Raw genomic sequence first — 13760 nt, forward strand, 5'->3', positions numbered from 1 at the left:
AGAGCACTGTTGTTCCACAAAGTGAAGTGTTAACACTGAGTGTTCGCTGCTGTCCCTCCGTGAAGAGGTAACCTGTTTAAAATGTTTCTTGTAGAAACGCCCTAAAACTACAACTCAAAACGAGCTGTGGTTGTCATCAATGTCTTTCCTAATGGGAACTGAATACTGATTGCATTACTCAAAATAAACATTTCGAAATCTCGATTTAAAATCACATACTTTCTCAGTGTCTCATTTGATGCAATGTTTTTTTTGTGTGAATACAGAGCAATATAACTTCAGAGCTATTATAGATGAGCTACGTTAGATTAGTTGGTTCAAAAGTTAAAAAGGCTGGCATCGTAAAATCAGCCTGATGCAAGAGGAACCGTTTTAAAAACGGTGAGTATGGATTCAGAGCAGGACAACAGGGGCCATGGCTCAGCGGGGACGTGCACTGAGGGGTTATTGACAAAGGCTTCGGCGTCATTGATCAGCGATCAGGCGGCTGTTTTGTGTAAACCACTGCTGGAGCCCGGACACATGGGTTCAGAGAGCCAATCCCTTTCCCACACTAGATAACATCAGCTGGTGTGTGTGTCTGTGTGTGTGTAAGAGAGAGATGTGTGTGTCTGTGTGTGTGTGAGAGAGGTGTGTATGTGTTTCCAAATATATCGCATTAATGACTGTGTGGATTTGTGTATTAAGTGTGCTTGTTGTTTGCATCTCTCTGATTATCTACCTTTATCTGTTCACACATCTGCCTGTCTGTCTGTCTGTCTGCGTATGTCATCCTGTATCTGCCTGTCTGTCTCTCTGCATGTGCCTGCCTGTCTGTCTCTCTGCGTGTGTCATCCGGTATCTGTCTGCGTGTGCCTGCCTGTCTGTCTCTCTGTGTGTGTCATCCTGTATCTGTCTGCGTGTGCCTGCCTGTCTGTCTCTCTGCGTTTGTCATCCTGTATCTGTCTGCGTGTGCCTGCCTGTCTGTCTCTCTGCGTGTGTCATCCTGTATCTGTCTGCGTGTGCCTGCCTGTCTGTCTCTCTGCATGTGCCTGCCTGTCTGTCTCTCTGTGTGTGTCATCCTATATCTGTCTGCGTGTGCCTGCCTGTCTGTCTCTCTGCGTGTGTCATCCTGTATCTGTCTGCGTGTGCCTGCCTGTCTGTCTCTCTGCGTGTGTCATCCTGTGTCTATCTGTTTGTGTGTCCGTTGTTCCATCTGTGGACTCTGTTTGACTGCCTGTCTATGTGTGTGTGTGTGTGTGTGTGTGTGTGTGTGTGTGTGTGCGTGTGTGCGTGCGTGTGTGTGTGTGTGTGTGTAGGTGTGTGTGTGTGTGTGTGTGTGCGTCTGCCTGTGTCTGTGTTTATACTGGTGGTGTGTAAACCCATTAGCTTTCATGTGGGAACAGAGCAGCCCGAAGCCGGCTTACACCTGAGTGCGTCACACAGGCCACTGGTTTCCCACGATGCTTTGCAGGTGTGTCTGCAGGCACATGCCCTTCCTGCCACACACACACACACACACCAGGCTCAGGAATCAGATTTAAGATTAATTTCTAAGTCAGATGTCAGACGAGCTTAGATTTGGGGCTTTCACCTTCTTTCGCTCCATATTTGTTAAGACCAACCATGTTGATGGAAGCAGGGCTTCGTACTGTCAGAGCACTTTAGGCCAACACAAACATGGCAAATAAGTGTCGGTAAGGGTTCAAATGAACACTGTGTGACTGACCGCTGGGTCCCAGACAACACACACCAACGCCCCGCTCTTCAAAGGACCACTGCCCGGAGCAGCGGGATATTGGAGGTCATAAATGCTACTTAGCAACTCCCATCTGTTCCAGCCCAGCGCTAAGACACTATCCTCAATTTAGTTGAAGTTTTTGAAAGTAGTAGACAGACTTTAATTATTGGTTAGGATTATTGGTTATTTAACGGTTTAGATGGAGCTATTCACCTAAAAAACCTAGGCGTTATCGGAGAGACACGATGAAGAATACAAACATCAACATCAAACGGAAATCTCAGAACATGCCGGACAAAAGGTTTGGCGGTGGACTGACAGCCGACCAATGGCTGCCCCTGACAAAGTGATAGGCTCTGGTTTCCCTCCAAAACCCAGCAGGGTGAAAGGGGGGGGGGGGGGGGGGGGGGGGGGGGATGGACAAAAGGGGTCAGGGCATCCTCATGGTGGGAGGGAGAGCCAAAGGAGGGGTGGAGGTTGTGTGTGGGGGTGAGGGGGGTGGGGGGGGGGGGGATGGGTAATTTAACACGGCACACTTCCTTTGTCCCGGGGATCAAGAGGGAGAGCGAGGGAGAGAGGGATAACGGCTCTGGGCTGTGGGAACGAAGAGCAGAGTCAGGCTCCACAGAGGCAGTTACCGCCCCCACCCCCCCCCCCCCCCCCCCCCCCCGGCTCAGCCCACCAGCTGTTTGATGGAAGTGGAGACAGCCAATCGGTGCAGTGGTCCCGGGGGGATGGAGGGGGGGGGGGGGGCGCACAAAGACCGGGGGAAACAGTGGAGCGGGACGGGGAGGGCACACTGTTGCAACCACACGTGCAAGAGTCGGAGGGCGCTCATTTATTGGATCGGGATTGGCTGAGCCCCGGGGGGTTGTCTGCACGCGTGCCTCACGCTCGGGTCGGCGCTGTCCTGTTGGTTGGTGGGTGGGAGCAGGTGTGCACCCATGCTGCCAGGTATCAGCTTCAGCAGGTCCATGTGGTCGCCACACCTGACTTCATCGTCAGCTCACGCCACCCCGGTCCTTCCACAAGTGGCTGTATGGGTGTGTTTGCCTGAGTGTGAAGTACGTTTGTTTATGCGTATGATTTGTAAATGATAAGAGTAATGATTTAACACTAGTGAACAATGAGTATGTGTAAGTGGTGTCTTGCACTGCAACAGCAGGTTTCATCCCTTTAAAGAAAGCCTTCTCCACTCAACTGACCATGCAGGTGTTACCGTGGATCACTGGAGACAAACCAAATAAGGAGGGAAATTGGGGTATATTTGAAAAAAATGTCATAGATTTTATTTTAAGTATAACAACAGCAGGCACACTGCACGCCATCACAGCGTGGGTTGTCCTTTATAAAAGGACACAATTCGATTATCTTTACAATGTCATCAAACAGAGGTAAAATAATACACTATCAATATGAACCGGTTAACTCCACAGGAGTTAAAGAGACAGTAGTTATTCCTTGACAGGGTCAGAAAGACATTCTCTGCACAGTAGAGATTAAACGGTAACCTTTTACATTGTAAAGGCACACAAACTTCTCAAAGAAGTTAACAGAACCACGGGTTAGAACGCGCCGTGTCCGGGACACGGGACACCTCAAACACATCAAGTCCTTCGGAATCAGGAATATCCTGAACAGCGTTTGGAACGGAGAACATCCATCCAGGGTGAGGGCGAGGGCCCAGGGGGTCTACCAGGGCCTCCACACCGGCCTCGGGGCCCCAGGACTCTGCTTCTCCGGGCCCTGCAGGCTGTGGAGCTGCTGGGCGGAGGACAGCGGAGACGGGGGGCTCTGGACCCCGCCGCCCCCCGACGTCTTCTGGGCCGCCTGGAGGGCCGGGAGGCGAGGGAGCGCCACCTCCTCCACCGAGTTGGCGGACAGGAAGTGGAGCGTCTCCTTCCAGCAGCGGGCGTAGCCGTGGCCGTGGGCGGCGTGCGGAGCGGCGCTCTGGGTCTGGAGCTGCTGCCGGAGGAACATCACCGTCATCTCCAGGACGTCAGCCTTCTCCAGCTTGGCGTTGGGCTCCTGCTGCTGGAAGTCCTTCTCCAGCAGAGCTTTGAGCTGCTCGATGCAGCTGTTGATGCGGTCCCGGCGCATCTTCTCCACCAGCGGCTTCCTGAGCTGCAGAAGCAAAGAGAGGAGCGGGTTAGAGGTCTGGTCCCTGGGGGTCAAGGAGACGAGGCCCCAGCGCTGGGAGCCGTCTGGGCTCAGAGAGGTAGTGGTACTTACTTTGTGTTTGTCTTTGGTGGAGAGCGCAGAGCAAGGGAAGTCTCTGGTGCTGGTAGGAGCCATTCTAGTGGAGCGAGAGAGAGCAGTGCTTCTCTTGGACAGCAGAGTGAATTGTGATCACAGAGAGGTCTCCCTGCCCTATTTATAGGCGGACATTAGCATTACAAAGCCATGAGTCCCGCGCTGGATTAGCTTTCCCACACTCTGAGGCCTGTGGGCGGGACTCCACACCAATAGGAGAGAGGCATCAATTACCTCCTGGTTTACTGGCCTGATGGCCCCAACACGGGCAGTGGTGCTGCAGCCAGCCGAGGTACAGAGCCAACACAGGCAGGTCGTTACACTTTATTACCTGGGAACCTTCCCTCTGTCTGGGGGACCGGGCCCCTGCAGATGGGGAGTGGGTGAGAAAGCATCCGATAAGGGCCACTTCAGGCCATAAAGATAAGACACACACGCACACACACACACAAACACACACACACACACACACACACACACACTTGCACCCATGCTCACACACACAATGTTTGTATGCACGTAAAATCAATAATAATTTGCTCAGCGTAAATCCTTTTTTTCAATCCCCTCAGGAGGTTTATTTGTTTATAGGAGACACATTGATACTAGTATTGTTAAAATAAAATACTAACTTAAATATGGCAGTGCACCTGAATACCTGCAGTTAACCTGTAACATAACAACCACATACAACTCATGAGTTGACTCAATTTCCTTTGTAGATTTATTTTGTCTGAAATAAGAAAGGGAATAACCCGGTCGTTATCCCAGAGGTGTAGGCTACTAGAAACTGCACTACAACTTTACTGATGACTCATGGAGCTACACGAAGCGGCTCTTAAGGAGGGAATGACGTCCACATCTTTTTGAGGATCAGGGATAAACTCTCATCAGTTTGACTCCCCGTTCAGTAAAGCGTGCGGTGTCATCTTGCCGAGTTACAGGATGCGTCCCGCTGTCCGGACCTTCATCCGGCTGTAACGGCACACTTCTCCCACTTCGCTCCCCCACCGACCCTGCCCCCTCAAGAAGCCACGTGCGTCAATACACTCGCGCACAGGTTCGCTGCGGCTTGATATGTATTCCTGCTGCGTGGCGCGTGGGAGCCTCCGAACACCTTTGATGTGGGCGGGAAGTGCACTCGTGTGTTGCCACCTCCGTTTATTGGGCTCGCGTCTTCGATCCGTTCTCACGGTTAAAACGAGACAGCCAGCAGGGCGAGTTGTGAAGAAGCCGTCGTGGCACGCTTTCGAGGTGCTGGGACACATGTCACATTAGGTCTGAACAGATACAGCTCACAGGAAGTTGTAGTGGCGGGTGGCGGATGCAATGAGGTGTCGTAGTTTGGCGCCTCGCCTTTATGGTAGGACCTTGTGTTGATCTGATGACTCTGTGGGAAGGCGCAAGGTGTCAAACGTCCACGAGCGACACGAGCCAGAGCGCCATCCTTTATAAGCCCCCCCCCAGTGTATGGAGGTGTGAGCACACCTGTGCGCTGTGCCTATACACTCAGGTCACATATGCCTCTTTACCCGGGGATAATGTAAAAGAGCTCAACAGCTCAATTAAGTCACCAAGGAGAACTCCGCTCCACAGCTCCAACTAGGAGCTGATAGGCTATGCCCTTTTCTCCCAAATGATGTAATCATCTATGCCTAACTGTTTAACAGACAAACAGACCATACAACCCGAACTAGAATACTTAACAATTATTCGCCGAAGGCGAAGTGAATAGGTGTCGGGGGCTATAATTGTTTTTAGTATATACTACACGTGAACACTCCAAAAATTAACAAGATAACACTTTTTGCCGAGTTTTATTTTTTTTTATTCGCGGTTTATTTGTTTTTATTAGTGTAACGAGACGACCGACACGCGCGGAAAACAATATCCCGAGGTTGAGATCTCAATCATGGAATGTTGCCCTATGTCCCGAAATAGCGAACCAATCAAATTGCGCCATCTCAGGAGGTTCACGTGTACTAAATTACAATATAACATAATATTAATCCCATTATATTCCTATATTTAGTTGTATTGAATTCACCGTTTCAATAGTTGTTTGTATCAATGTCCTCTAGAGGGGGATGTTGATCAAGCCTCGTATCTATAGGCAGTGGTCGAGTTGTAGAAACAAGCCAAGGGGGGATGGTGGATTTTAACTTTAAAGGACAGATCATTTGTGCTGATGACATTGGATATGGTGGGAGACCAACGGTGTGATAATTATTATTATTTGTATTACTATTATTATTATTATTATATTATAATATATTTTTTGGGATCAAATAAGAGCGATGACTACAGTCATCGCTCTTATTTTATCCCAAAAAACGCAGCTGACGCGTCACATGATTCGGAGGCATGCATCACATTTAAGGATTTTAAAAACTGATTCTTCTTATTCTTTTTCAAAAATGCATTCGGCAGAGAAGGGAGACTAGCCTTGCTCACGGGTTGGAATGAAAGGGAGAAAACGGGACAGTTGCCTGCGGAAGCGATGTCGAGGATGCAGAGACAGCTTCATGCTACCAGCGTCTGTCTCGGGGATGGGAAGGGGAGATGGCTGTTTCAGAAGGGGGATGATTTTGATCATTTTAATTCCAAAGGGGGATGCCATCCCCCCTCATCCCCCCTCAACTCGAGTGCTGTCTATAGGCCTATATCATTGGAAGTCTACTGAGTGGCGCAAGTCGGTAGCTTAATCAAAGGGCTAGTGAACCCAAAACCGTTTTTTGGTTTTTAAACGTAGTAATATGGGTTATGTTGTCGTCAGCATAGTACTATCTTCCATTATACCACTGTTACTAAAATAACTAGTAGACTGTCATTTAGAGAAAACAGGAGAACAATATTTTGTTTTTACCAGTTTATGAACTAGGCAGCATTTAATTTGTATCTCCGTATCCGAGAGAGGGTTAATCTTCTCGGACACTTTAAAGTGTAACACCACGTTGTGTTGTGCATTTAATACACATCATTGCTCATTATAATGCTCGTAAACGACTGTACAACTATATTACAAGGTGGGCGTGGGCTGTAGCAATGGGATAACATGGTCCTTCCTAGACCACTAAACCCAAAAGCCTTTGTTTTATCATCTCAAAGTGTCAATTTAAGCATTTTCATATCATATAAATATAAGAGCACCTTAGAAATAAATGGAACATGGCTGCCATAAAAAACATATCAAAAGTGAAGTGAAGTCTTACACTTCACTTCACTTCAATAAATAAGAAAATGATTCTGAGTTGCTATGAAAACAAAAAACATAACACACATAACAAATTAACCATTAGAGAGACACTTTAACAGCATTTAATTAAAATAGAGTCGCAAAGCCTATATCAGAGATGATACCCCTCCCATACATCTGACCCTCACTGTAATGCACCTAAACGGGACTAAAGAGGGACCTTCCATACTGTGGATATGCCAATCAGGGATTATACATGCAATGTCTCAAACATAGTATAAAGATCTCAACAATGGAAAATGATGTACAAGTGGATGTTGTTCTCTTTCAAAAACTCTACAAATACAAACACTTTCAGTCATAGCCTCCAGTTATATTCACAGCTGATCACACACTCCTCCAGGGTATCTCAAGAGCATACACTCAAACACAACATGCACATGATTATATTGTAGCATTAAATTCATATTCAAGCAGTGTTAACAATTAACATTCAAAATGTATTTGTTTTGTTTTACTTTATTTATACAGGCGTTGTCTTTTTGAGTTGCTGTGATCTCCGACTCATTCATTTAAATTCAGGGCATGTATTAGATTGGTGCTGTTTGGTGATGACTGAGTGTTTCTGTGAACGGAGGTCATAGAGGCCAGTTTTTCAGTTTCAGATCGATTTTTCATGTTTGCTTGTGTTAAAGTAAAAATCTCTCATTTATTTTCACGTAATCTTTGTCTGTTAAGTCACTGTCTATCACCGAATGAGTGCACACAATGTTAATTGAGCCTATGGGCCACTGGTGAAAGCACTTGCATTTGAAGGTTTACAAATGTAACAAACTGGGAGTTGGTGTTGACGCAGTTTATATCTCTCGGAAAAATGATCTTGAAGGACCTGTTTATTTATTGTTTGTATTTTCTTCTCTTTCAAGGTGCGAGCAATTAAAAACGTGCAAAGGTTCGACATAGAGTGAATGGGAATAGTGCTATTGTATTCGATTGTGCAATGCATTACTCAATAAACAGTTCATATTTTGAGTAACCTGGTGTCTGATACATCCATTTGTATTACTATCTTTGTAACAAACCTAATTGTCACCTTACAAGCTGAAACCTTACTGACAATGTTTTGTGTTTTCTTTGATGGCCCACTTCTTCAAAGACCACTGACATCTATGGCCACTGACAGTCTTGATGATGTCATTTAATCAGTTAAACATGTTTCACATATTCATCATAAAAGAATAGCAGACGGATCAGAAAGTCATATTCACTGTGGCCCTAAAAAGAGCATACATACACACACATTTCTTGAACCTTTTCACAATAAATGCAAAACAGAAGCATATTGACATTGCAGGGGCATGTTAATAGAACAAAACATGCAAACAAACAAAGAACAGAAGTCTTAGGTTAACTCCTTGGGAGTATTTGCTCTTAATCCCCCCTCCTTGTAGATGTTTAAAGAGAACATCTACCTTAAAGTCTCCCAGCCTTCCCCCAGGGGGGCATGTGAAGCGGCATGTCAGCCAGCACAAAGCTTCAGAGTCGACCTCCGGTCCTAACAAAAGTCTTCTGGTCAGAAGTCCTGCACGCATTAGCAAAATAAAACTCATTCTAGGGAGAGTAGGGAACGTACGCAGAGATGGAACAACAACCACACACTATCACAAACTGGTCGACACGCAGCCCTTCTTTATAGAACCCTTTCCAAACGCATATTTATGAAAACGTTGTCTCTCTAGAGCTGTTTGTCCTACTACTTTAGAAACATCGGGTGCAATGTGGCGGGCTCTGATGAAGAGGACCATATACCTAGAGTAGATTGAAGGGGCTCATCGTAAGGAGAACAAAAACAGACCACTTTGTATGATTTTTCATATGATCATACAGATACACAGTCCTCCTGCTTTAATGAGGCATTAGATCGCTCTGCAGAAAGATCTTTCTAGATTCTCAGATATAAATATTATTCTTTTTTGTTAAGGCTGTGAAAGGGTATCTTCGTTATTAACAATAAAGAGCCGTTGCCCCGACTCTGGCCCTTCATAAGATGTCTCAACTTATTGCTCCGCTAACTGATTCCGAAGTAATTGTTTTAGGTGATTTTTAACTTTTAAGATTAGTTAACCAATGCATCAAAGGTCTTAAAGAGCTTTCACAACCTACACCTTAACCAGCTAATAAATGAACCCACTCTCCCTAATTTAAAAGACATTTCTAAATCCACTTTAATTGATCTCATCTTCTGTAATAGACCAGACAAATAAGGTGCAAATGGAGTTTCAGATTTGGGTATTAGTGATCATTGTCCCTTAATTTGCATTTGGGACGGAAAATCTGGCTGACGGGTGACAACCAAAAGGAATTTTAAGCATTTCAATCTCTCAGTGACATAGCTGATACTCTCACCATTCCTGAATGCTGAAATGACATTCAATCACTTTACTGAGCCCAATGATATCTGCTCTGCTTTTAACAGACATTTTTCTGCAGCAGGGTTCCTTTATGAAAACACATTCCCCGCCACCTCAATTTATCCCACTGATAGCTGTGCTAGCTTGTAACCACTAGATTTACCTCAGGTTTACAATGCCCTTAGAAGCATTGACTTCAGAGAGGCGACTGGTAATGACAAACTGGACACATTCTTTCTGAAAACCTCAGCAACTGTTATTTCACCAATCTCTTCAATCTCTCCATAACAACTGGTGTTGGTGCTGCAACTTGGAGAACAGCACATGTTCTTCCATTACATAAGGGCGGTGGAAAAGATAACATGAAAAACTAAAGACCAATCTCAAAGCTATCCTGTCTTTCAAAAACTCTTGAATAAATTGTAAATGCTCCACTTAATGCATCTAAATTCTCTATCTTGAATCCATTTCAATCCGGCTTCAGACCCAGACAAAGTACTATTTCAGCAGCCTCCCAAGTGGTGAATGATGTCTTATAGCCCTGGACAATATGCAACATTGTGCCGCATTCTTTGTAGACCTCTCAAAGGCTTATGACACTGTGGATAATCAGTTGCTTTTAAACAAATTATCATCAATTGGTTTTGACTTGGGTTTTCATGTGAGCTTAAAGTTGTTTAGAAGCTATCTTACTGGTCGCTCTCAATTTTTAAAAGTGGGCAAGCCTTGCAGCTATTGAAAAGGGAGTAGCCCAAGGAAAGAGGCTTGTGCCTATACTATTATTATATGTAGTATTATACCTATACAATCATTTATATTAATGACACTGATTCAACACTCAGTGACTCACTACCCTTTAGGCGGACAATACAGTTCTGTACTGTACTAGTAACACCAAAGTCTCTGCTATCAGTAGTTTGCAACTCTCTTTCCATATGCTTGAGAAGCAGCCTAGTGATCTTAAGCTGGTCCTAAATTGTACCAAAACAAAATGAATGTTATTCTCCAAAGCCAGGGACATAGATTTTAACAGTACAACTCTGTTCTAAAATAGGTATTGTTCTGGAAAGGGTCATCAGCTACAAGTATCTAGGAATTTGGCTTGATGAAAAGCTTGATTTTAAAACACATGTTAATCTGCTTGTGAAAAAGATCATAATGAAACTGCGATTACTCTACAGAAACAAATGTTGATTTACTAACTTTGACAGGAAGCGTATTATTGAGGCCCTTCACCTATCTGTATTAGACTATGGTGATATCATTTATGGGAATGCATCTCACAGTACGCTGAAACCCCTGGATGCTGTTTACCATTCTGCCCTCGGATATATCACTGGGGACAATTATGGTACACACCACTTCACTCTGTATAGCAAGGTTGGCTGGCCAGCTTTTTCTGTGAAAAGAGATGGTCATTGGAGGATTTTTGTGCACAAATCTATTATTGCCTTCTTACCACGTATCTCTCCTCTCTCATTAGCTGGAATAGCAATACCCTCAGCACCCGCTCCCAGAGTTGGCCCATGTAAAGACTGAATTAGGGAAGACAGCCTTCTGTTATAAAGCACCTTCCATTTGGAACGAGCTCTAAGAATACTTGAAGTTGTGTGCTTTAGTTTCACTGAGAGAATTGATTAAACTCATCTCCCTTCCTACAAAATTCTCCTGTAGTGACTGTAATTGCTCATTTTTTTGTATTCAAAATTGATGCGGCTACATTGTATTTTTACTTCACTTTATTGTATTATTCACTTTATTTTTACCCAATGTATTAACCTTAACCGTACCCTCGGCACCATTTTAAAGGAGGGTTTTTATCAGTTATCATGCATATACATTCTTTTTAATCAAAGTTAAAACTGACATTTTCTTTTATGAAGAATATTATTTCACTGTATGTTTGGCCGGTGTTTACTCAATAAGGTTTGTAAATACCCCTGGGGGGAATGGCTTTTAGGTCAATATTTTCAGTCAGCATGTACAAGGATCTTGTGATGAAAAGCAAACATTCCCAATGAGTAAATGTAAGAATTCAGTTAGTGTGATTGTTTGTTTGCTTGTTTTGGTATGTTGAGAGATGCTATAAAAGGAGCAGTCCCATTCCAGATAGAGAACACATTGTGAAGACATTGTATCCCTGCATCCAGCTGCATCCATACCTGCAAAAAATGGCTTCCTTCAAGTTATCATTGATTGCCTGTAAGTACTTGCTTAATTATTACTCTTACCTCCTCCGTTTATTGTGTCTAAAACAAACTGTAGTTCATAAAAAAAACATTCTTCAAAACATGATTCAAGACTCTCAGTGAGATTGTCATATGGCGAACCCTCCTGATGTTGGAGAAACAAAGGATTCTAGAAAATGATGGTACACATGGATCACAGCATTGTCTGTTTTTCTTTCCCTCTTTCTTCAAGTATTGGCTATCGGGCTTTACCTGGACACGGTCTATGGTGAGTAGTCATACAATACATAATTATTATTATTTATTTACTATTATTAGTTATTTTATCCAAAGCAATTTACAGTCAATTCAGAAACATTGTATATATAAGAAGACAGGGGTTAGGTTACTGTTTTGATGGTTTTTATGGGGAAGCATGCATGCATAAATATTTTTTATGAAAACATCTGAATACTTATCCTCCTAATCTATGGAATTTTGCTTTTGTTTTACAGCTGCTCCTCTAACCTTGTAAGTGCACTTAATCAGATTATTTTCTCACCATAATTTCCTTTAGTGAGTAAATTATCAGTTTGTTCATTTATTATCTCATTAATTCATTGCAAATGAATGGTATCGCTCTGTCTTTCCATTTCAGGGAAGAAGAACTTGAGATAATAGTGAACAGGTAAGCATCCCTTTTCTCTTCTGAATCCCTCAACCTCTCCCTTCCATTAACGACCACTCCTTTACTCAAATCAATCGTATCTCTTTTTCCTTTTACAGTACAATAGCTGACCTTTCAGATACAGTTGCTGAGATTCTAAAAAGGTAACCATCCTCTCTCTCCTGAATAAATCGCATTTCTATGGTTCAAATGTGTTACAAATGCATAACATTTTAAGCAGAAAGCTCTAGATGCTTCTCCTTTTGTAGTCAATTGGTATTTTTATTTTTTCTTAACAGTGACGCTGCGGTCGATTTGGAACAAGAGGCTGAGGAAATTCTAAACACGTATGACTCCCCATCCTCCAGAATCCCTCTATCTCTCCACCATCTCCCACTAATGTCTTGATATCAGGCATCCTAATACTGAATTCATTGATTATTATGCAATTCATTGATGTATTTATCATTTTAAAACTTTTTTTATGAATGAACTACAAACCAATGGTATATATTTTCCCTACAGTTCAGAGATGAAAGACCTTTATGCAGGAATTGTTGAACTTCTAAACAGGTAACCATCCTTGATCTCCTGAATACCTCCAGCTCTCTCTTAACAACCTCTTCTTGACCCCTAGCCTTTGTCATGACCTGTCTCTGGGGTCTGATGTGGACATGGGGAGGAATGTGAAATTAATGTTTGATATGAAACTAACTTTAGCCTGTCCAGTTTGGCTATTCCTTGGTGATTATTGCATGTCTGTGGTACAAATGCAAAAAATTTTAGCAGAAAGATCTAGATGCTTCTCCTTTTGTAGTCAATTGGTATATTTATTTTTCCTTTACAGTGACGCTGTGGTTGGATTGAAACAAGGGGCTCAGGATATTCTAAACAGGTACGAGTCCCCTTCCTCCTGAATCCCTCTATCTCGCTACCATCTCTCACTGACACCTTGAAGAGTCAGTCCTTATGGTGAATTCCTCTGTTAGTATGTAATGAATTGGTCAATGAATCACTTTAAACTTTAAATCACCTAACAAAAAATCAATGGTATCTCTTTTTGCTTTACAGTTCAGCAGTAGCTGATGTTTATGATGCAGTTGCCCAACTTCTAAACAGGTAACCATCCTTTCTCTCCTGAATACCTCTAGCTCTCTATTCTATTTGCGATCTCTCCTTGACTCTAGCCTTTCTCACGACCTGCCTAGAAGGTGCGGGTTACTGGCCTTAATTAACAAAGCTCAGAAGAGCTCAACGCAATGGGGCCGTTGCACCTTGTTCAGTAAATTCCAGATGATCATCGATTGATTCACTTTCGAACCTAAGTGAAGTTTGTTTTATACTT

General features: G+C 43.7%; 1 protein-coding gene across 1 annotated transcript; it reads right to left on the minus strand.

Annotated features, from left to right (window-relative positions):
* Window positions 1–3412: 3412 nt before the first annotated feature.
* Window positions 3413–4015, minus strand: LOC307083868 (transcription factor HES-5-like; the record flags this gene model as incomplete). Its single annotated transcript, XM_079747888.1, has 2 exons — window positions 3413–3844; window positions 3953–4015. The coding sequence occupies 2 exons, from the start codon at window positions 4013–4015 to the stop codon at window positions 3413–3415; spliced, it is 495 nt and encodes a 164-aa protein (XP_079604014.1).
* Window positions 4016–13760: the final 9745 nt, after the last annotated feature.

Source organism: Pollachius pollachius (assembly GCF_949987615.1).
Source record: "Pollachius pollachius genome assembly, chromosome: 12".
In the NCBI taxonomy this organism is placed as follows: Eukaryota; Metazoa; Chordata; class Actinopteri; order Gadiformes; family Gadidae; genus Pollachius; species Pollachius pollachius.